This window comes from Dreissena polymorpha, chromosome 16 (assembly GCF_020536995.1).
Source record: "Dreissena polymorpha isolate Duluth1 chromosome 16, UMN_Dpol_1.0, whole genome shotgun sequence".
In the NCBI taxonomy this organism is placed as follows: Eukaryota; Metazoa; Mollusca; class Bivalvia; order Myida; family Dreissenidae; genus Dreissena; species Dreissena polymorpha.
In genome coordinates, this window is record NC_068370.1 from 21853085 (window position 1) to 21878124 (window position 25040).

At 35.5% G+C, this 25040-nt stretch overlaps 1 protein-coding gene across 1 annotated transcript in view; it reads left to right on the plus strand.

The window, feature by feature from the left end:
* Window positions 1-384: 384 nt before the first annotated feature.
* LOC127863006 (arrestin domain-containing protein 3-like) overlaps window positions 385-25040 on the plus strand; it is a 29923-nt gene continuing 5267 nt past the window's right edge. Inside the window, exons 1-6 of the mRNA XM_052402344.1 lie at window positions 385-687; window positions 13728-13855; window positions 15574-15696; window positions 17364-17593; window positions 17737-17916; window positions 22950-23150. Of these exons, the coding sequence (XP_052258304.1) occupies window positions 413-687; window positions 13728-13855; window positions 15574-15696; window positions 17364-17593; window positions 17737-17916; window positions 22950-23150 (1137 nt within the window). The 5' untranslated portion in view covers window positions 385-412. The remainder of the gene's footprint in view (window positions 688-13727; window positions 13856-15573; window positions 15697-17363; window positions 17594-17736; window positions 17917-22949; window positions 23151-25040) is intronic.

Sequence of the window (25040 nt, forward strand, 5' to 3'; positions counted from 1 at the left end):
ATCCGGCAAACCTTAATCAAGCCGACGTTTGATGGATACGCAGATAATGGCATTTTCTTTATTAACGTTTGTGCCAGAATTTCGCTGCTCGTTGTTGAACTGCTGTTGATTTTTATTTATTTCTTTGCAGGTTTTCGTAATAACCAATTATGTATTTGATCAGCATTTTATTATGAGCAAAAGACTAAGACAACATTCGTCATGAATCTTTTTAACGAGATTTTCAATAATATTTTCTTTAAATTCAAAATCGTTCATGCCCTGCACTATGTCTATCCCAAAGTCGGCTAGACTAACATGCACGACATGTTTTCACTCGGTTGTAACCACACGTGTTCAATTAAAATAACCTCAACATATTTTTCAGTTTCAGATATAATTTAAAGATCCTGAAAGTCAACCCAAATATAACATGGCATTAGTTTCCTACGAGGGAGGGAGACTGAACAGCCCGCGTTCGAGCCCAACTCGAGGTATCTCGGGATCTCCCGCGCATATGAGAAAGGAACCCCTGGGCGCCCAAGGCGGAACAGTGGACCCGTCGACAGTTGAATCGGGCGTGGGGTTTAATGCCATCGGCAACGAGGTGTGGCACACTCCGCCGGCCGACATGTCGGTGATTATTGGCGGGGCGCTTCCGGAACTGGTAGTCGGGTTCAACGGATTTGACCCGGAAAGTAAGCACAAGTAAGTATAATTGTTATGGTCGCTTTATATTAGTTGCCTATGTATCATAAAACTGGAGTCATTTCTTTACGACTTGAAATATTATGCAAAAGTATACATATATCCGTAATTAAAAAAAAATCCCGAAATTGTATCTTGATTTAATTGTGTGTTCTCATTATATTATCTGATTAAATATGGCTTTAAATTGCGTTATGAGTAAAAAAGCTACCTAATGTTTCGGTTCCGTAAGACGCTAAATAAGCTCAAGTATTGTTACTATGGTAACCATGATTAAAGTGTTGTCGAAAGAGAAGTACTTATTCATAAATATTGACGAGTTTTTCCACAGCTTATTAAACACCTACATACTTGGACCATCGTCCTAATTTTTGAAACGCATACATGCAAATTTTATATTACGTCGCATTGACTGTAGAAGTTTTTTGTAATAAATTACATGATCTGAGTTCGTGACATACGCTTTTTCATGCACAAGAGCCACTCGAATTTGTATTCTGGTCGATCACTCCATCATTGGAGTGGAAAGCGTTTCACCGTCGTCATGCGCAATCCGGCCCAGTGCATTCGTCTTCAGCATTGGTATATTGCTCCCGCTCTTGTTTTCTCTGTCTGAGTGATTTTTCTAATTCCTCTTTACCTCGAGGTCCAGTTTGGGAAGCCGCCCCGGGCCTTAAAGGCACTCGACTGATAAATACTTTTGAAACAATCGACATGTGTTATATATTCCATATAAGTTCGAAACCGTTGGATTTAACAATTGCGCAATGCAACATTAAAACATTTTGTAAATAGTTCCATCACGTAGAAACCGTCATGTATACATCATTATCCTATGAGAATGTGATTTACCAGTAAAGTATAGTATCAGTTGTTGAGACCGTATTTAATAAATGTAGGAATGTGCGCCAAAAATGTCTTAAACTAGTCGTCATGCTGATAATGTCGCGCAGACGCCAAAAACGATACCTTCGATCTCATACTCGGCAAGCCGTTCCAAAGAATGGAACTCAGTTTATCCTAGTAAAAATGTTGATGTTGACTAAGGCACACAATGTGTATTGACAGGTGAAGATTGCTGATACAAAACCCGTTCTACGCGGAAACGTCCAATAAATACATAATGCTGCTAACACTTAAATGTATGTCCCGATTTAGAGTTATGAGTAGCATACGTATTTTTGCAATATATTATAACATTTCATATTGAATGTAGTTAAAGCAGACGATTGATGGTGGAATTACTTTGCACGTTGAAGTTTTATTTTAGCGTATCCTTTTTCTTCATACATGTTAGAACCGTTTATAGTTGCGAACATCTAATGTTGTTACTGAAAATTTCAAGTCAGTTCTGCTTATCTAAGGAAAGCCTACTTCCCGCCACACCTGCCGTATCCGCGCGAGAAAGAGTTGTATAATTTATGAAAGAGGTTTGAGTTCTCCAACTATATTCCTTCACAAATGGAAACATTATGTTAATATCGTGTTAAATGGAATATTTTGAACGGAGCTTATATAGAAAAGAATCAATAAACAATGTTTGTATTATACGTGTCGCGGATGAAATTATTTATGAATGATTAAAATAGTCCACTATCTGCTTCGTTTTAATGACGTAGTACAGGTCATTCATAATCCGAGGATATTAATAGATTCGGGAAAACAACGCAATAGTATAAGGTTACGCTTATTTATATTCTCAATTTATAAAACGTTGAACATAAGTTCAACAATAACTTCAGGGATACGATAGACAACAACAAAAATGCCTCATAATCGCTTAAACCGAATATAAAAAAAATAAAATAAATGTAACAAAAATTATCTGTTTCGTCATCCCGTTAATGCTTCTACAGCGGGGTTAAATTTGATATTTCTGGGAAACGTTCTTTTGTTCTCAACAGATAGCGGCGATCTTTTGTATTTACGGGTGCTAAAAACGCAATAGTAGAAGGTTAAGCTTGTTTATATTCACTGTTCTCAATTTATAAAACGTTGAACATGGATTCACCAATTACTAGAGGTATACTATAGACAGCCTCAAACATGCTTTTTAGAGCTGTAACGATTCACCCATCATTCGATTCGATTTCGATACCAAATGGTCCGATGCGATTATTTTCGATTCGATTCAAATTAAACTATTTGCCGCTTATTGTGCATGTTTGGTTTGTCCAGGGCATGAATTAATATGTTTGGTATTTGTTATTAACTTATTATGTTGTACATTTAAAGTGTATAATTTTTTGAATAAAATAAAAAAAAAACATTTTAATTTGTTTTAAAAGTAACACATTTATTGAACAAAACTTCCTGTTGAGTTATTCTTAAATAACATAAAATGCACAATGTATCACATGTGTTTAATAGAAAAACAAAACAAAAATCTTGTAAGTATATAAACAACTTCCAGTTGACTTCGTAACAGAATGCACACAATTTAGTAAACAAACCATATGTATTGAGGAAAAAAAATAGATCAAAACATCACATGGGTATAATTTAGTTACAGTAACTTTCTGTTATCAAAATGTAGGTGATACAAATCACATCTGAAATATCAATCGAGTGTTTTCTCTTTAAATTTTGCCTCAAATTTGTAGTGCTTCCAGATTTATGGTAACTTACGTCAACAAAACACCTTTTGCAAGTTGCCTTTGCATCAGAACCTTTGCGAAATCAAAAATGATCCCATACTTTTGATTTGAATTTTGACGGTGCGTCTTTCAGCGTGGTTGAAGAAGCCATTTCACCGGCTGATGTAATGCTCAGCATGTTATTCATTCATTCATTGGATGCCATATTGGCTATTGACCAATCACAAGACGTATTACAAAGGGCAAGTTTAGACGACGGATTTGGAAAGTAAGGTTTAAAATGCGGATCAATCGAGATTGCAGTGAATCGAATCGAAATTGGCCGTATTGGTATCGAAATCAAATCGGCGGTGTTGAACCGATTTTTTGATGCATCGAACCGAATCGTTACAGCTGTAATGCTTTATAATCGCTAAAACCGAATATTAAAAAAAACAACTAAATATAACAAAAAATATCTTTTAAAAAGGTTGTCGGTGTAAATGCTGACATTGAAATAAAGTTTGCAATTTACGTTTCTAAATAAATAAACTAAAAACAAAAGTTAAAAATATTGTGTGTGTTTTACTTGTAAGTCGCATATTCACCGCATGAAATGTGTGTTATCATTGTCAAACCACAAATTAGTGTAAGTAGATAAAAATTATACTACGAGTGTGCACATCATGTGTCCTCACATGCCTTATTATGAATATATTTCTTCACTATCGAAATATATCGTATGTTAATGTTTGATTTAAACGCAGTTTTCTTTCGAGATATTTAAATCACACTTTCATAGCCGCGTCATGCGAAAATGGGTCTTATGCGTTTCGGCCAGCGTATCTTAAACCCAACATGTGCATATGCGCGGTCTGGTCAGAGGCGATGCTGTTCGCTAAAATAACACTCAATGTGTTATTGTCTCATTATGTATCTCCTGACAAGACTGAGAGATGCGCAGGCTGAATGGGCTATATATATGATGGGCGCATATGGAATAAGACCCATTTTCGCATTACTAGGGTCATTAAAAATCTCATTGCGAATTGTAAATGGCACATTTTAGAACAATACTTTTCGATACAAAATTAATTCAAAATAGCAAACTTGTAAAAAAGGGCAGCCTATCCAGGCGTTCAGGAACGCTTTCCAGACGGGCTGAACGAGTACGGCAAACATTGTGGTTGGATAATTAAACGATTTTCCTCTTATCGTGACAATATACTATTTTGGTAATGTTTGTTTTCTCATCTTGAAAGCAAAACTGTGTTTATCGATAGTCAATTATATATTCCCCGGACGATTTATTGAACGAGTATTGACCCTGAAATTCTGCGAGATGGGTTTTAACGCGTAATTGTAACTGGGCCACAATTTGTGTCGTTTGAACATACAGAGAGTAGTCCGGGATTCCTTTCACTGAACAGTGCTACCTCCTTTGTGCTGAGCACAGGCACAGTGATGTAGCCACAGTTCAGAGGTTTTATCTCGAATCAGCCTATGAAATATTCAAAAATATTCACGCGTGTCTATTGGCGTTATGTAAAAGTCATTTCAGGTGAAAAGCTGGGTAAAACAGCTATGCCGAAAAAGCGCATTAGTGCTCTATACCTATGTTTAGGTCAGAGTTGTTGACACCATGTGAACTGCTAGGGTAACAAGCAAAGCATAAACAACAAAGTACGGGTCAACAGGGCTGTCTTTATGACTACCTAATTCGTGAGTAAAAAGTATTGCTCGCAGATTAATTTTTGATTCATTTCATCAATTATCTTATTGTATATTTTGAATTCGTATATGGTGTCAAAAATCAAAAGTTTTGTACAGGGAATTACCATCATGAAATTGTATTCTTAGTGAGATAGGAGTTCGATTTTCCAACAATATTCATTTAATATGATGGTGATTGCAGATTGTCTATTTATTCAGTTGTCATTACCATTTTCATCATACTTTCTATGCTTTCAGATTGTCAAAAAGGGCCATGTTATTGTTATTTTATTTAAGTTATCTCTATAAAGTAAATAGGATGATAAAAAGTGCACACAAATCTGGACCCATGCGTTACTACACTCTCTTTATAAATTTGAATGGCGTGTGTTCATTTCAAACTTGCGATTAATTTTGAAAATGAGTTGCGTCTTAAATTATGCAAAAGCGAACAATTTGCCTTCAGCGCTTTGATTGAGATTAATCATCAACGTCCGCGCAGAGATTTGACTGGAACCAGCATAGCTGGATCAAAACCCTGCATTCATAACCAACCACGTAATGATAGCCTAACCACGTGGTTAATAATTTACAGTTGTTATTTTTACTTTTTTAATTAAGGCAATTTACTTTGTATTGGGAACCTGAACTTTTACATTGTTTTCAAAAAAAATGATACTGCTTTTCATAATATAATACTTAAACAAAAAGCTAAATTCCTACCTAATCTGATAGGATTTTCTTGTGATGGCAGAGATTGTACGGGAGAGCATTTAACGCCAACTCTGCGTGGAGATTGATAAATCATTAATAGTCACTCTTAGTTTTTATGGCGTTATTATTTCTGAAGTCGCTGTCAGAAAATCTTAATTATATTTTAATAATAAATGAGTCCTTCCAGAAAGAAACATTACTTAAAGAACCATTGATTGATTTTCAGCGGATGAGCTAGTGATACTTGAGTTTATTCTAGATCTATGTATGAACGATTATTTCATGTATGCACTTTCTCATTAAATGCATCTAATGTCCCAGTCTGTTACAAACATGCTAAAAATCAGAGCTTCAGTGACATTTTGAAAATCCGATGAATTAAATATATATAATGCTTAGTCAATAGTAACCTAAGTGTATAATACCGTAAATTTATGTAATGGTATTACATGTATAAAACAATTATCCACATGCATAGTATACAGTTTCTTTTACATGGCCTATATACTTGATCAAAAATAAATAAAAACAATAATCGTTTAACATATAAGAATGCATAGAAATATATTCAATATAACACATTAAAAATATGAATCGCATGTTATCTTTTGCAATACGACCTTCTCGTTTAGCCGCTGGTAAATCGATATCACCAACACGATACAACATCGAGTTATTAGAGATGTGTTAACAGCGCTGTTACAGGGCGACAAAAGCAATACATTTATTCGCTTTTGTTACTATAAAAGTATTCAACTTTAATAATCACCTAATAAAATCACCAACTGTGATTCTTTTGCTGCCCTCCTTGTACAACGAATCGCTAATTTAGCCTAGCCACAACGCACATGCACCGCTAATATCATAGTGGCCACATGGCCGAATATTGATTTGGAAGCTGAAACCAAACTTATGGTCCCAGCAACAATAAAGTATTGCTAGTTATTGTAATGTCGGTTATCCACTTTTGTGTGTCTCCATAGTGTTTGATTATGGATTTAGAATAATGTAGCATGGATTCAATCTTAAACCCGGACTTTTGTGATATAACTGGTGGAGTTCATATGTGATTACAACGGTAGGTCGCTTTTTGTTGATATTAAGAATCGATAGACCTATTTAGCCGTACTGCGTGTCGTAATCTACGCAACAATCTATTACATTCCCTTACGTGACAATTTACATAATTTGCAGTTCATTTAACGTACATAAACACTACTTATCGTAACCTGCCCACCGTATAATTTACTTAATGATTAATGATGAATTAAACGTTTGTCATTTTAAGAGGCAGTTATGTTGACAAAATGTGTTCATGCACACACTTTATACGACAGAGCTTAACCGTTGAAGAGGATGAAAAACAAAAAATACATAATCGTATTTCGTCTGATTCTATAAAAAAGAAAGTATATAAACATATTTTTAAATAGTCCAGCCAAATGGATGATATACGTAACATTGTCGTTTTATTATAATGTGATGGTTTAAAACATTGTTTGCGCATTTACTCAGATCATCGTCGCTACGTTAACAGCCTTTATCGTTTAAGATTTTGAGAACGCTTTCATCAAGACAGATTGTTTCTTCCGAATGGGTCAATACAAGACAACAAATTTGGGGGCCACATGATATAGATCAGCTCAGTGCATTAGCGTAAATAGTCTATTTAAATGAGAGAAACCAAATAAATGTGTGCATTTGTCTTCCCTAAGATGTAATTTATTTCTCGTTAAACAAAGTGTATTCGTATTACATTGTCCTAGCAATACAGTTTAGCGATTTCTTTAGCAATAACCATACGTTATTTTCACTTGTTCACATCGACTGAATAGCTAAAAAGATTTTGGCCAGAAATCGAGTCTTTTTTGTTCATGAACAGTAATATACGTCCTTAGCAAATGTTTATTCTGATGATTCTGATCTAAATTAATACATATGGTTCATTTTGTTTTGCTATGTTGCCTAGTTTTTTTTGGCAACTACACAATATTATAACGAACACGGGTCATACCATGTAACCATAATGAATTATAAAGGGCATCACAATTCAGACAGCTATTACACTTCTAGTTATCGTGCCATGAAAAACTATAGTTAACTGTTGTTATTACAAGTTGCGTGCTGACAAGTTAGCCGTGTTATTGACTTGCACTCACATGCTGTTGGGCAATTTGTAATTCTCAATATGTATGCATCATACACACGGCTGTGCTCTAACCATACTAGAAGCTATTCCGTTCGCATTGTTCTTTTCGTTTACCGGTTGGGAAAAAACTGCAATATAAATCCAACATTGCCATTTCAAGTTTAGATATATTGTATCCGGTTGCATACGCTATAAAACCGGGAACATTGGTTTTCTGTATGATAGTTGATTATTATCTCACTGTTTTTAAGGAATATATCGCATACAAATCTTATTACTGACAGTTTGTAATGGCTCAAAGACCTAGGTAGAAGAATTCATACAATAATAATTAGTTATGTGCCTTTTCAACATGATTGGATAAATCCCTTAAATGCATTATTGCATTAACAAAACACACTAGCATCTGAAAATCAATTTATTATATCAGATGTATCCAGTAAACTTTTATAATTTTCTATGCTTTCTCTTCCTGATAATATTTTTTTATAATATCCTTAATTAATAATTTCAGTGTCCAGTTTACTGTTATATATTAAAGCCTTATCTTTACGAAGGCATCATGCGGAACATTGTACATTTTTGACAAAACATTTAAACAACATTACCATTTCAAGTCTTTCTTTAACCCATTTATGCATAGCGTCTAGAAAAAAGGCCTTGGCAAACAGTGAAGACCCAGATGAGACACCGCATGATGCGGCGTCTCATCAGGGTCTGCGCTGTTTGCTAAAAGGAATTTATGTAAGAAATATTCTAAATATAGAAATACATATACTAAACATCCCTAATTTTGAAAATAAATTGATCCAATTTAAAAGGATGGGAGAGTCCAATAGGCATAAATGGGTTAAATGATATTACCATTTCAAGTCTTTCTTTAAAACAACGCGGCGTTCTTATTCAGGTCCTTGCAGATTTATCATCGACTTGCGTGAGTCTTAATTACATCGCAAAAAAGACGTGCAGGTTAATTGAACGTAAATGCCTCGCCAAGAAGCATCCCATAAATCAATTTTAATATCATCAAGTTCAATACATGTGTACACAGTCGTATCACTTAAGTTTTTCCCATATATGCCCACGTTGATACTGGATGAATGAGTCATTTAAAGGGGCCTTTTCACAGATTTTGGCATTTTTTTAACTTCTTCATTAAATGCTTTATATTGATAAATGTAAACATTGGATCGTAAAAGCTCCAGTAAAAAATCAAGAAAAAAATTTAAAAAAGGAAAAGAACATTGCCCGGAGCAGGTTTCGAACAAGTGACCCCTGGAGTCCTGCCAGAGTCCTGAAGTAAAAACGCTTTAGCCTACTGAGCTATTCCGCCGAGTACACATTCTTGACGTATTTTATACCTTATATAAGCAATCTTCGTAGTTTCACAAAATTTAACGACAAAAACAGAACTCTCCAAATTATTCAATCGTTTCGCATTGCAACGCTTTATAATTTTTAGGTTTTAAAATCGTCAAAAGATGCACATAATGGCTATATTAGAGCATGGTTAATGTTCAGTATTACTGTTTCCTCACAAATATCATAACTAAAACGAAAACTTACGAATCTGAAACAACTTTTTTCAATTTTGTCAATTTACCAAAGCGTGAAAAGATCCCTTTAAGATAGATAAAATCTATACAGAGAAGCATTTGCTTTAACCGATAACAACTGTAAATGCTTTATTAGTGCTTCATGTCTCATGACTCTGTGCTGGAAGAACTGTCTAAGCTAATCGCTCGTCTCATGGGAATAGTTTAAAATGCAGATTTAAAATATTTCTCGGGAAAACTGCCTTCAAGACAAAAAAACACGCGTTATTTTTTAATTTTATATTATGTTGCCCTACCGTTAATATATATATATATACAGGTGCTTACACACGAGTAAACAAAGACAGCAATACAATTGTAAAAGGTACAGCAAACGTGTCCTGGCATGAATGACTCGAGCAGTGCACGGTCCTCTTGGACCAATGTTGCGGTCGCGCTACGCCTTGTTGCTAATACCGCTACAATAGTCTACAGATCATTAAATGTGGTCTGATGTCTGAATATTAATGTTCAAAGGGATCTTTTAGCAATTCAAAAGCTACCACGAACGTACGTATGTTCAAATTGAAATGTTTTTATACATCTGCAATGTATAAGCAATGTATAAGCACTTTGAAATAATGCATGTGCTTTATTGAAGATAATCTCTTTAAGTGCAATAAAATGAAGCTTCAAGTAACAAAGATTCAATGTGGTCTCGCCTCATATTTCAGACACCTCCTGTTTCCGCTCTGTTTGAAGCTGCATTTTAGTCATTGTATTTGCTAACTGATTATTCCACAATCTCGCTGATTTATCGATATTAAATATTTATAAATCAGGAAAGCCATCTGAGATCAATCTGCTTTATTGCAGCAATAAATATTAGATTGGTTGCTTTGCTGTATGTCAAAATGTGAAATGAAATACCAAGCGCACGTTAATCGGGCCTTCGAACCATCTGCCATTAGTGAACAGACACTTGTTCACGATCAATGTAACCGTCCATTTAGTTTGACTATTTATTAATTCAGTTGCTTAACAACATATTGTTAGCACTTTTAACGCAACAGTTAGTTTGCAGCCCCCCTCCCCTCTTTCTGAATGCTCAAACATGTAGCAATTGTACATTCATACACATATGGATAACTTGCTAGCCTTAAGAATGTTATAAGACAGATTTAATGCTTTAATACATTATTTTAATATGAATGCGCGGAAATAGTTTGCCTTCGGATATAAGTTAAGTGCTGCGCAAGTATCCGTGAACATTTCGAAATCGATCCAAGCTGGAGCAAGGCAAGTTTATGGTGTCTGATTTCAGCCATATCCTTCTGGCGTGTTGGTGGGTTTGAAGGGGTGTAAGCACGAGACCGCACCAGATTATACATTTTCACGGTGCTATGAACATTATGGTACTTGACAGTCTTTCATATTTGTGTGTTGGCGTCTGTAAAACCCGATACACACCAGAACGCCAAATAAGAGGTGCCAGCAAAACAATTAGTACCATCCATTTTATAAGTCGCTCTAACTTGTTTGCGTTTTTGATAGTCGCCAACAAACCACAAAATTAGATCGACATATTTGCGCGCCAACAGAATCATTATGCCATTTGTCGTTGTATTATTTTTGTTTTATTGTACTTTCAACCCACCAACAACTCAGGGCGGCATGGCTGAAATAACCTACCATGCACACTAGATATTACATGCCGAATCACAACCTCCGATAACATCATTCTTAGAACTGTATATAATATTGGAGTATAAATTTGTACCACACACTAGAAGATAGTTCCATGTTAGACATTTATAGAACACTTAAGTCTATTCTTGAATATGAGAATTACCTAGACTTAGCTCCGAAAAATTTAAGGTTTTACTTATGCCGATTAAGATTATCGGTTCACCCCCTTCTTAAACAGACTGGTAGACATAATGGAAACACTATTGCAGGACAAGAAATATATTGTCTGTGTTGTAATGCCATGGATATTGAGTACGAATTTCAATGTGTATGTATTTGTTCAACACGTGTTGATATAAGAAAGAAATACAAAAAAACAACATTACTATAATAATCCATCTGTGATTAAGTATGTACAATTGCTACAATGAACCAATAGGTCTGAACTGATAAAAATTTGTTTATTTGTTAAGGAATCGAATAGTATCAGATCGAATTTGTTAAATCGTGTAACCTTATTTACCAATTGTTCATCCTCGGTACTCCAAATTGAATTTGTTTTGTTTATATTAATGTTTTCTGACACGTGTTTTTTCTGCGAATATACATGTTTACGTATATAAATACCAACCAGATGTGATGTTGACTATAATACGTTAACAAAAATAAAATCCTCACAAATCTGGAATTGTGTCATGGCAGAGATTGTATGTCAGAGCATGTAGACAACTGTGCGTAAAGTGTCAGAGCATGTAGACAACTGTGCGTAGAGTGTCATAGCATGTAGACAACTGTGCGTAGAGTGTCAGATAGGGCTGTCACGATACGCAGTGAGCGTACCGCGAAATATCGTGATACGACAACACTGTATCGCGATACGTATCGCGATATTTTACTGAATATATATCCGTGCAGAATAACATGTTTTACAACTTCGTTAAACTCAATAATCTGACAATACTGGTATCACGGTATGACTAGAAACTATTATGAATAAAAACAATCATTGTCTGACTATAACCTGTCAAAAGGGAATCAACACAACCTAATAAACTTGATAGATGTAGTCATAATCTCTATCGAAAACACGCTTTCTACAGGTTCCAAGCTGATCATTTTGTCAAAATCTGTATTTAACCTCTGTGCTCATAAAATAAGAATTAGATTAAAAAAACCGGTGCTCCAACGTCGTACCGCGGTGCGATTTTTTAAACGACATGCACCGCGATATACCGGTTTACCGGTGAATCGTGACAACCCTAGTGTCAGAGCATGTAGACAACTGTGCGTAGAGTGTCAGAGCATGTAGACAACTGTGCGTAGAGTGTCAGAGCATGTAGACAACTGTGCGTAGAGTGTCAGAGCATGTAGACAACTGTGCGTAGAGTGTCAGAGCATGTAGACAACTGTGCATAGAGTGTCAGAGCATGTAGACAACTGTGCGTAGAGATTGGCCGAATCAGTATAAGTATACCTTCCAAACTTATACGAAATACGCAGCATCGGAAAATAATTACATTACATGCGTAACAAAAAGAAACGCGTGACTTTCTTCCATTCTCGATCAGAAGTGAATCATTCTAGTTATAATAAATGACCTGAACTGTTCAATACCAGAATTGCTTGCGTTATAATAAAAAAAAAAATCAGCATGACTTACCCATCGGATGGTATGCCAAAACCTTTGTAATGTCATCTTACCTTAAGTTTTACAATAAGGGAACATTTCAGTTAAAATGTCTGTGAGCAATATCGTGTTCTCTGCGTACAAAGTGACACAAAACTAGCAGTCTTTGCTTAATTGAAATATATTAATGTTAAAAAACTATACATAAATACCAATCAAGTTATGCAATTGTATGAATGTATGGAATGTCCTAATTAGGTTTTTCTTTCTGAGTAGCTTTGTTAATACGGAACCTGATATGTTGTACGAGTTTGTAGGCGCCCATTATGAGTAAAAACTATCCCTCTAAAATGGATTCCATATTTACACTATAATAATAATATAAGTATTTGTGGTTCATAACGAATATATTGTTTAAATTTATTGTTGCTAAACTCAAAATTTCATTCGTATTTTTGTTTTGTCAATTATAACATAACATACTTCTAAATTATTTGTCAGAAAAGAAACATCGCTTTTTGGTGGTAGTGTAGAAACAATATTTGTAACAATTATTGCTACCAATACCTTATATGGGTTACCGCAATTAGTTATATAATCCTAATATACAAAATAGTTTGCGATGAAAACTAAAATTGCATTATTTTCAGGTATAGGGTCTTTTTTATTGTTTTAATAAGACACTTACGTTCTTAAGCAATAGAAAAACAGTACAGAGAGCAAAGTAAGAGCACTTAACTGTAAAGAGCTAGCAATTCAAGATGCAGATGTAAAAGCTCAATAATTTGAACATTTTTGGTAAGAACAACTACATGAATCGCACAAATCGACGCTCAAAACAAGTAGGATTCATCGATTCACAATTTGCCTCCGCAAAAAGTAGTTCCGTTATGAATACCCTTCGTTGTTTTAAATTTATTAAAAGTACGTATTTAGTATATTTAACTGCTTAAGATATTTAATTGAAAAAAAAAACAAAACAAATTCCTACTTAAATAATTAAGCGTTTACATATTGTAAGAATATTTTTCTTGCAGGGCATGGTTGATGGCAATGGACTACGTACAGAAATTCGATATCGAGTTAGACAAGACCACCTATTATGCAGGCGAGATAGTGACAGGAAACGTCGTCGTAATAACGACGGAAAACATAAGGGTGAAAGGTGAAAAAAATTACTGTACAGCTAAAAACTCTTATTCAGTTAAGGTATATGAATACAAAGAACATAAATTAATTTTTGTTTTCATAATTTACATGCCGATTGTATTTTTAGACATTAATTTAACATTATTAGCGACAAAAGATAATATGTTTTCTAGATAAAACGACAAATCATATTGAGCACAATGTATGCAATCCATGGCCGTCAAATGGCTTATACATTTGTAAAACAATAACAAAGTTATAAAACGCGCATGGAAAAGTAATTTATTATGCCCCTCTTCAAAGAAAACGGGGTATATTGTTTTGCTGGATGTTGGTCGGTCTGTCTGTCGGTAGACCAGTTCGTTTTCGATCAATAACTCGTCAACGAATTGACCGATTGGCTTGATACTTCACATGTGCATTTGACTTGGACAGTAGATGAACCCTATTGAAATTGAGGTCACTAGGCCAAAGCTCAAGGTCACTATCACACTAAGTTGGTTCCGATCAAAAGATCGTCAACTAATTGACCGATTGGCTTGATACTTTGCATGTCCATTTGCCTTGGACAGTTAATGACCCCTATTGAAATTGAGGTCACTAGGTCAGATGTCAAGGTCACTATCAAACTACGTGTGAAAATCGTTTCCGATCAAAAACTCGTCAACCAATTGACCGATTAGCTTGATACTTCACATCTGCATTGGCCTTGGACAGTAGATGAACCCTATTGAAATTGGGGTCATTAGGTCAAAGGTCATTGTCACTATCACACTAAGTGTAAAAAACGTTTCAGATCAATAACTCGTCAACGCATTTACCGATTGGCTTGATACTGCACATGTGCATTGGCCTTGGACAGTTGATGACCCCTATGGAAATGGGGATCACTATTTCAAAGCCCTGTATGGGTTGGGGGCATATGTCTCCGATCGCGGAAAGGATCTATTAATTTATAAGGCAACACAACGTTTATAAATGTTTACGACTTTCGCTGCAAAATGCAGCTAGATTCTTTGACACGCGTTGAATTTATTCAGCCGCAGCGTCATGCAATAATATAATAACATAATAATGATATATTGCAAAAAAGACACGAGTTAATGGTCAGACATGCAAGGCTAGGATTGTGAGTAATTAATTCGCCAACGCGTTGACTTGGATTGATATGCAATAAATGCAGAAGGCGTTTCAAGTCAAGGCCGAGAGGATATTAAAGCGACCCATTGTTAGATTGGAACTTATTTCTTTACCACTATTTGTTACGTAATTCAAAATAAAAAGTACATTTTACACCACAAGAAGCGAAAAAACGTTGTGGATATAGCACTGTATTTGAAATAATATGTCGTGTTCGTTAGTTAGTTAAAAAGACACGCATTTTATGTACAAAGAAAGCCTTTGATATTTTCTAACGGAAATTACCCAGTGCGCACGGTTGTTCAATCTTTTTTTCTATTTTACTGATATAACCTATTACGCACGCATATCATCGCGTACTCACGATTGTCTTAGACTTTTGCTATGTGGAAATCACCTTGCTCTCGTGGTTGTCTGAACTATTTGTCACATGGATATCACCGTGTACTCGAGATCGTCTAAGACCTTTGTTATCCTCGATTACTCACAATTTTGCTTTCCATTCGTTTTACGGATATCACCGCGTATTCACGATTGTATTTGCTCTTTGTGATACGGATATTCCCGAATACTGAAAGCTGTCGTTTTCATCAGGTATCCGCATGACACTGAGAGGCAAGGCACACACTGAGTGGAAGATCAGCAAGGCTGGGGAGACACGCACAGTGAAGGATGACGAGTATTATATTGACGAACGGAAAATATTGTGGGGAAAAGGTGAGTAGTCCGAACGTGTGATGCTGTTGAAGATAATAGTCATCACAATGTGTACTGTTATTCCACATGGCAGAAATCACCCACCATATTGAAGCGCACAAAAAGAAAATTAATATAAACAGTCGTATTGAATATAATAATACATGTTTTGTGATTGCTGAGTCTGTTTAGGTATTTGCAAAATGTCACTACACGAGTTGCTTTAATAACAATCAATTCGGAATGTGTATGACATTTGCACAGATCTGTGTCGCACTAGCATAGTAACTTATCAATCAGGGAGGCAATTTATTACATTAAGCCAGCTAAAATTATTCAAACTCAGATTAGAGTAATTACTACAAGCAGCCATTCTCTACAATTTGTTTTAAAACGGTGTAGATTATTGAGTTATTGGAAAAGTTTGTATCTCTGATATTGGCATCACTGACTCGAATATGCATTCTTCAGTAGATGCCGTTGTGATATTGACAGAAATAGAGCACCGACTATTTTCCAATGTATATACGCCCACTAAGACTGAGAGGCTCCCAGGGATATCCAAACAAAGAAACAAAACACTGTCACTGATTGACTTGTATCGCTAGCTACTAAGTGTTATCTATTATATGTAAACTCGGTTCTTGTTTCCCTTTCAGAAATAACAATAAGTACTTAATAATTTATCGGAGGAGTACTGAGTTTCATTCCAGTTGATCACTATCTACTTGATTTACGTTTAGACTAGTGCTAGCTTCTTTTTTCTTTTTGACTAGAATTAGCTGTCAGATTCCTTTCAGACAAGTACTTGTTGCTTGATTACTTTCAGACAAGTACTAGTTGCTTGATTACTTTCAGACAAGTACAAGCAGCTTGTTTCCTTCCAGACAAGTACCGTCTACTTGATTCCTTTCAGAATAGTATTATTTGCTTGATTACGTTGAGACAAGTACTAGCTGCTTGATTCCTTTCCGACAAGTACCATATACTTGATTCCTTTCCGACAAGTACTAGATGCTTGATTCCTTTCAGACAAGTACTAGCTGCTTGATTCCTTTCAGACACGTAGTAGCTTCATGATTTCCTGTCTTACAAGTACTATCTACATGATTCCTTTCAGACTAGTACTAGCTTTACGTCTTACTGTCAGACTAGCTATGTGATGTCCTATCACACAAAAACTATATACTTGATACCTGTCAGAGAAGTACTAGCATTACGACTTTTTGTCAGACATGTATAGCTATAAGCTGCCTGATTCCTTTCGGACACGTACTAGCTGCTTGATTCCTTTCAGACAAGTCTAGCTAAAGATCTCCTGACAGAAGGTTACTATCTACTTGATTATTGTAAGACAAGTACTTGCTACATGATTTGCTGTTGGACATGTTCTATGATAACTGCTCAATTTCATGTAAAACAAGTACTAGCTACATGATTTGCTGTTAGACAAGTACTATCTACTTTATCTCATGTAAGACAAGTACTAGCTACAGTATTGCCTGTTAGACAATTGCCAGTGGCTTAATTCCTGTCAGACAAGCGCTAGCTACTAAAACTCTATTTTCGTTGATACCAGTGCTATAGTTACTTGATTCCCGACAAGAATTAAGTACATAATTTCATTTCCTACAGAACTTGATATTGTATTGAAACAATCTCCAGCTATGTGGTATATATCCTTTCAGAAAAGCACGAGGACGTGAACGCCCCCATCCTGCCACGTGGAAAGCATGCGTACCCATTTGAATTCAAGCTTCCGGAGACGGCGCTACCGTGCTCCTTCGAGAGCAAGGTCGGTCACGTGCGATATTACCTGCGGGTCGTCATGGATATACCGTACGCGTCCCCACCACAGGGCATCAAATACTTCACAATCATTGGGCCACACATCGATTGCATGGAGGATCGGTTTTTGGTAGGGAGTGCCTCTTGATGAGCTTTGAATGGTCTTTATCTTGTCTTAATTTTGTCACTGGATAGAATCGCCTTCTACAATTAATCCGGAATACGAATTTCAAATGAACATCACCGATTCTGTATCTTGTGTTGCTGTTTCAGACGCCGAAGTTTGCAAGCGACAAACACCGCACGTGCTGCCTGTGTTGCATGCGAGGTCTCGTGCGTATCCAGGCAACCCTGGAGCGAAGTGCCTATTGCTGCGGCGAACATATCCGAATCAAGACGGAAATCCAAAACGGAAACGACGAACCCGTATACTTGTTGTGCAAGTTCGTACAGGTTCGTAAATATATATAATCGGTACATAATAGAGAAATTGGTCTACCAGAACATACCATTCGGGTCCGAGTGAAAAAAATGGTTCGATAAAAATCTTGTTGTTTTAAAATTTGGTATTCATATTATAAAATAATGTACATGTTAATTATATTTTTGATTGATGCACATGAGTATGAATGGTATCCGTGTATGAAAAGTGATAAGCATGTGTACATGCACATTTATATATAAAGTATTTCTTATTAAAAAGACATGTATTGAACTAGTACACGTGTTTATGCGAGCACATAACGTTGAAAATCTGGATACAGTTGCTTTTAATAACACCCCTACCGTCTGACGTTTATTTCGGGTTCGTCCGTCTTTCCGTGAGTAGGTGTGTCCGTCCGATCAATTATGGATGTTTCAATAGCGCAAAATAACTAAGGTTATGTTGATGAAACTAATTATGTGGATGGTGCGTCAAATAGGGACAATGCGTGTTTTTTCAGGTTTTTGTCAGAAAAAAATGTGATTGCTATGGTTACAAAAATTGTTGAAAACAAATAATCTGGATCCTGCGATGAACCAAAAAGTACGAATAAACTTGGTAGGCGAAAACATGGCGATATGGGGAATGTGCGCGTTATTTCAGTTTCTTCGAAGGAATTTAATTGTGGCTGTAATGATGAAGGAAATTGTGATTGATGTGGGTACTCATCAAGTATAAAAGAAAATCTGGATATGGTGACAACTCAAGAATTACCTCATCTAGATTGATGATGTATCTGGAAAGAGAGCTGTATAATTAATGTGCGCGTTTTTTTTATAAAGATTTTTCGTAAGACTAAGTTTTTCTAGGTTTAAAGAAATATTTAACATTTAAAAGTTGCATCGTAACTTACATAAACAGTACTTAAGCTAAGTTCAAGAAACTTCTGGAAATCTTGTTTTCATTGTGACAACATCAACCGGTAGCGGACTGCTTTGACAGACAGACAGACAGACAGACAGACAGACAGACAGACAGACAGACAGACAGACAGACAGACAGACAGACAGACAGACAGACAGACAGACAGACAGACAGACAGACAGACAGACAGACAGACAGACAGACAGAATAGATAATTAACGTCTCACTTATGTACATAAAACACAATAAAACAGTAAAAAATCAGTATATATATATGTACAAAACCACTCTAAAAGAGTTACGAGAGACGATAGTTCTAAAAATTCTAAAAGTGTTCAACGATTATATACATCATAGAATCTTTCACATCTGTTAGAAATATAAAAAAGATTCTTAAGGAAATTCGATTAAAAATTATTAGTGTTTTTAAAATAAATAAACATTACAACTGTTCGAAATATAAAAAAGATCCTGATGAAATTCGGTTTAAAATTATTAGTTTTCTTGAAATAAATAAAAAATATATATCATCAAACAATACAGTAAGAGAAAATTTCAATTTGTACATTATTAACAGATTTGTACTTATGAAGTACAAAGTATATTATTATTTGATACGAAATTGACTATGCGCACACATTAAATGGATTATATATACATGTGGTAGCGTCGCTTCATTAAAATGTCATGACAGGCTCTGGCACTGGGTTTAATCATGCGATCATCTGACAGCAAGAAGTTCATTTTCTCTCTTGGGTTTAATGCGTTAAAATTTTGGTTTACCAAAAGAGCACTTTCTGTTAAATTGGATCTTATATTTTCATATAGCGGACACATCATTAGGGCATGTTCTTCACTTTCGACACACGTCTTACAGATAAAACAGTATCGTTCATTTTCTGGTACACCTTCATACCGTCCTGTTTCTATACGAAGAGGTGCAACACCACAGCGGAATTTTGCCAAGGCACTACGTTGTGCTCGACTTATCGTAGAACACTTGACGTATGGCTCTACAGTGAATTCTGTCTTAAACTGCCTATAGCTCCGAAGTTTATTACCCCCATTTGCGCGTATTTGACCATGTTCTCTATTAACAGTGTCTTCCCATTTAAGCTTAAATTCGTTCAACATGGCTTGTTGAGTGTGACAGTATTTTATTTCTATGCTCTGTAACATAGGGTTTGAATACTATGCTCTGTAATAGAGGGTTTGATTACTATGCTCTGTAACATAGGGTTAGGTTACTATGTTCTGTAACATAGGGTTAGATTAATATGCTCTGTAGCATAGGGATTGATTACTATGTTCTGTAACATAGGGTTTGATTACTATGCTCTGTAATATAGGGTTTGATTTCTATGTTCTGTAACATAGGGTTAGATTACTATGCTCTGTAACATAGGGTTTGATAAATATGCTCTGTTACATAGGGTTTGATTACTATGCTCTGTAATATAAGGTTTGATTACTATACTCTGTAACATAGGGTTTGATTACTATGATCTTCGACATGGGATTGAATAATATGATCTGTGATATATGGTTTGATTACTATGATCTGCGACATGGGGTTGATTACTATGCTCTGTTACATAGGGTTTGATTACAATGATCTGCGACATGGGGTTGATTACTATGATCTGCGATATATGGTTTGATTACTATGATCTGCGATATATGGTTTGATTACTATGATCTGCGATATATGGTTTGATTAATATGATCTGCGACATGGGGTTGATTATAATGCTCTGTTACACAGGATTTGATTACAATGATCTGCGACATGGGGTTGATTACTATGATCTGCGATAAATGGTTTGATTACTATGATCTGCGATATATGGTTTGATTACTATGATCTGCGACACGGGGTTGATTACTATGGTCTGTGACATAGGGCTTGATTACTATGCTCCTTTATAAAGGGTTCGATTGCTATGCTGTGTGACATATGGTTTTATTACTATGCCCTGTTACATAATGTTTGATTATCATGCTCTGTGACATATAGTTTGATTACTATACCTTGTTACATAGGGTTCACTTATAATGCTCTGTTTTGATTTGATTACTATGCTCTGTAACGTAGCGTTTTACTATGCTCTGTGACATATTGTTAAGATTACTATGCCCCTTTAGATAGGGTTTGATTTCTATTCTCTGTGGCATAGGGTTGTATTACTATTTTCAGTTATATAGGTCTGGTTTTCATTCTTTTTGACATGGGGTTTGATTGATATGCTCTGTGGCATAGGGTTTGATTATCATGCCATGTGAAATAGAGTTTTAATACAATGCTATAATATCTCATATAATGTTTATGTTTATATATATTATTGTTCACACTAAAGGTATTATGTCAACATCGAAACACATCTAAAAAATAAATACCATCCAAGTTTCAATTGCAAAAATATTCAAATGACATATACAGATACATCGCATACAAACAGGAATAATGCATAATAAAAATGTTTGAGAAAACACATTATCATATTTTTTACTAAATTGTATTCATCATGACCACACGTAACAAAAACATTTTTTTAATATTGAACACCAAGAATACATATTCTTTTTGATAAACATACATTGTTCTATTTTCAAAGCATAATTTCAAATGCACCCATGATTATAATAGCTGTTCGATACAAACATGAAGTATCGTGTCAATTGTCCAAAAAATTCAGCTTCATATACCAACTATTTATAAATACAAATGAGAGAAACACCAATCGTAGGAATTGTTATTGATATTTTATAATTTGAGCTTTATTTCGTGCAAGTTTGAAAATAAAAACCTATTAAAGGAAATATAGTAATCACTTCAATTTTCAAGAAAATATAATCAATGTTTAGTAGAGTAATAAACACTATACCACCTGAAAACAGAACACCGAAATACTCAGTAGTGCAATTATCTACGTACTTTAAACACTAGTATTTCGTGATGCAGCGAGAATGCCGTTCGTTTTTATCTGATTGTCAGATTTAATTTACTGAGCGCCACAGGGGACTCTTCGATACTGCGACTCTAATGATGTTATAAATTATTAATGCGAACAGCGCTTTGACTGCGGCGTTCCCGTTGCCCACCATCGGGCTTGTAAATGTTTCTGCGGTGATTCCAAGTATAACGCTTTTGCACTGTGTTACTCATGCTGCACTTAGCATAATTTATTTTATGAAAATTTGATGTTTCCTTTTAAAGAAGTTGGTCGACGTCGCTTAAATATCACGGTCATGGTCATTGATTGTCCCTTAACAAAGTAGTTCAAACGATTAACCCATTTATGCCTAGCGTCTAGAAAAAAGGCCTTTGCAAACAGCGTAGACCCAAATGAGACGCCACATGATGCGGCGTCTCATCAGGGTCTGCGCTGTTTGCTTAAAGGAATTTCTGTAAGAAATATTCTAAATAAAGAAATAAATATGCTAGGCATCCCTATTTTTTTATAAATTGATCCAATTTAGAAGGATCAGAGAGTCCACTAGGCATAAATGGGTTAAAATCACAAGACAAATGTGCCAGACAGACCTATAATTTCATTAATTTGTATCTTTGATCTTAAAGGGGCCTATTCACAGATTTCGGCATGTATTGAAGTTTGTCATTAAATGATTTATATTGATAAATGTGAACATTGGATCTAAAAGCTCCAGTAAAAAAATCAGGAATAAAATTAAAGAAAGCAAAAAAAGTAACCCTCAAGACAACTGGGCTCGAATCACTGACCCCTGGAGTAAAAGTCTATCGCTAAGACCACTCGGACATCCGTGCTCATACAATTAGCGATGTTTTTTATACTTTTTATAAGCAACCCTCGTAGTATCACAAAATATAACGACAACAACATCCAAATTATTCAATCGTTTCGCTTTGCAACGCTTTATAATTTTCAAGTTTTTAAATCGTCAAAAAATGCATATAATGGATATTTTAGAGCATGGTAAATGTTCAGTATTGCTGTATCCTCACAAATATCATAACTACAACGAAAATTTGCGAATCTGAAACATTTTCTTTAAATTCGTCAATTTACCAAAACGTGAAAAGGCACCTTTAAGACGACATTTTCATTTACAAACCTGTGACGAAATATCGGCTATACTCCTTTTTACCGGTTTCCAGTACGTTGAGTATTACATGAACAAGGGCGTCCTGGGCGTCATGAAGACAGTGAGCCACAAGGTGTGGGAGTATCAGGCGGAGGCGGTGCGACCTCAGAGTTGTGCCCGGCAGGATAGTCTGCAAGAGGCTCTGCAACTTCCTGTACTGCCGCCGACGATGATCGACGTATGCGGTCTTATTCAGATCCATTACATGCTCAAGGTAAAGACAAACGGGTCTGTTCACAAATGCCAAATACTCATATGAGGTTAACAAGTATTTTTACATTTTTTTATAGATTGAAGATATGGGTAAATCTTGAAGCAAACTAAAAACAGTGGACATATAAAATCATTATAGATTCCGTTGCATTACTAATAAGTAACGCGTAATAATTGAAATATAAAGCTAGACGATGAATCTTCAGGGGTAAATGTTTTGGACAACACATGTTTCACTGACATTATATAAAACGTTATATTCGCAAGAATAATATTGAAATATGTGGTTAAATTATTGATTGCAGTTCCAGTACATGTATTTACATCAAGTAATCAATTACTTATGATAGAAACATGTTCACGTTTTTTCTTTGCGTAGAGACATGTTCACTTTTATCAAATTGTTAGTTTGATTTCATTTCCTCGGTACTGTATAATTATCTATATATGTTCACAAATACGATTTGTTGTGTTTGTGCAAGTTTTCACACGTGTAACCAAAATGTGTGTACAAGAGAACTTTATTTATATGTTTTTAAATTCAAACTAAATTGTTGTGTTATTTTGAATATAATCATTTTCTGTTCGGATATTTTTTGTCTTGAAAAAGTGTAATGACAATAAGTTTTTGATGTGAACTAAGTGCGTGTATTAGAAACATCGTTGTGATCGCTTGTTGAAATCAGTACCAAAATCAAAGCTCTGTACGTACTGAAATAAATTTTCAAAATTAAACCAATTGTCTTAGTGTACCCGACACACAATACCGATTGAACATGGTACTTTAAATTAGAAAGTCAAAAGAAAAACTGCTTGTTGTTTTGCTTGTTCATATCCTGTCAAATTGCATATCAATCGAGCAACTCTATAAATTTAGTATTGTTGGATCCGGCTTTATTATTGTGGTGGTATTACGAACATATGATAGAGGCACGCAGGTATGGCAAGTCGTTGAATACAATCTTATCGCCCCATTGGTGCACAAAGGTACCACGGGCCTTCTAATTTCAATGCCACATGGTACCTTTTTGCACCCATGAGGCGTTATTATATGTTCAGATGAATATAATTCTATGATAACTTTACTCTGTAATCATAATTATGCCCCCCCCCCCTTCGAAGAAGAGGGGGTATATTGCTTTGCTCGTGTCGGTCTGTCGGTCCGTCCACCAGTGGTTGTCATACGATAACTCAACAACGCTTGGGCCTAGGATCATGAAACTTCATAGGTACATTGATCATGACTCGCAGATGACCCCTATTGATTTTGAGGTCACTAGGTTAAAGGTCAAGGTCACGGTGACTCGAAATAGTAAAATGGTTTTTGAATTATAACTCAAGAATGCATACGCGGCCAACAGGGCACACTCTGAACAATATTACTAAAGCAACTGGTCTGTAATCCTTAATCTATAATTATCAGTCCAATGAAACATCATCCTTTTAGTAAACTACAGTGGATCAGTAAAAATATTATCAGAATATGAGATTTTTTTTTATATTTTGTATATTAAATATTGTGTTAATGTTTAATTTTGTTGATTAATATAAATATAAGCAGGACAGGGGAGGTACTACACTATTATATCTTTCTTATATACAGGGGAAACCAATGCAATTAGTTTAAATTTATTGTTACAGCATTTGCCTCCCTTGCAATATATTTAAATTTTACCAAATGCAAGGTTAACCGCATTTTTGTAATGCATACTACTACTACTGCTGCTGCTGCTGCTGCTGCTGCTGCTACTACTACTACTACTGCTACAACTTCTACTACTACTACTACTACTACTACACCAACCACCACCACCACCACCACCACCACCACCACCACCACCACCACCACCACCACCACCGTCACCACCACCACCGCCACCGCCACCACCAC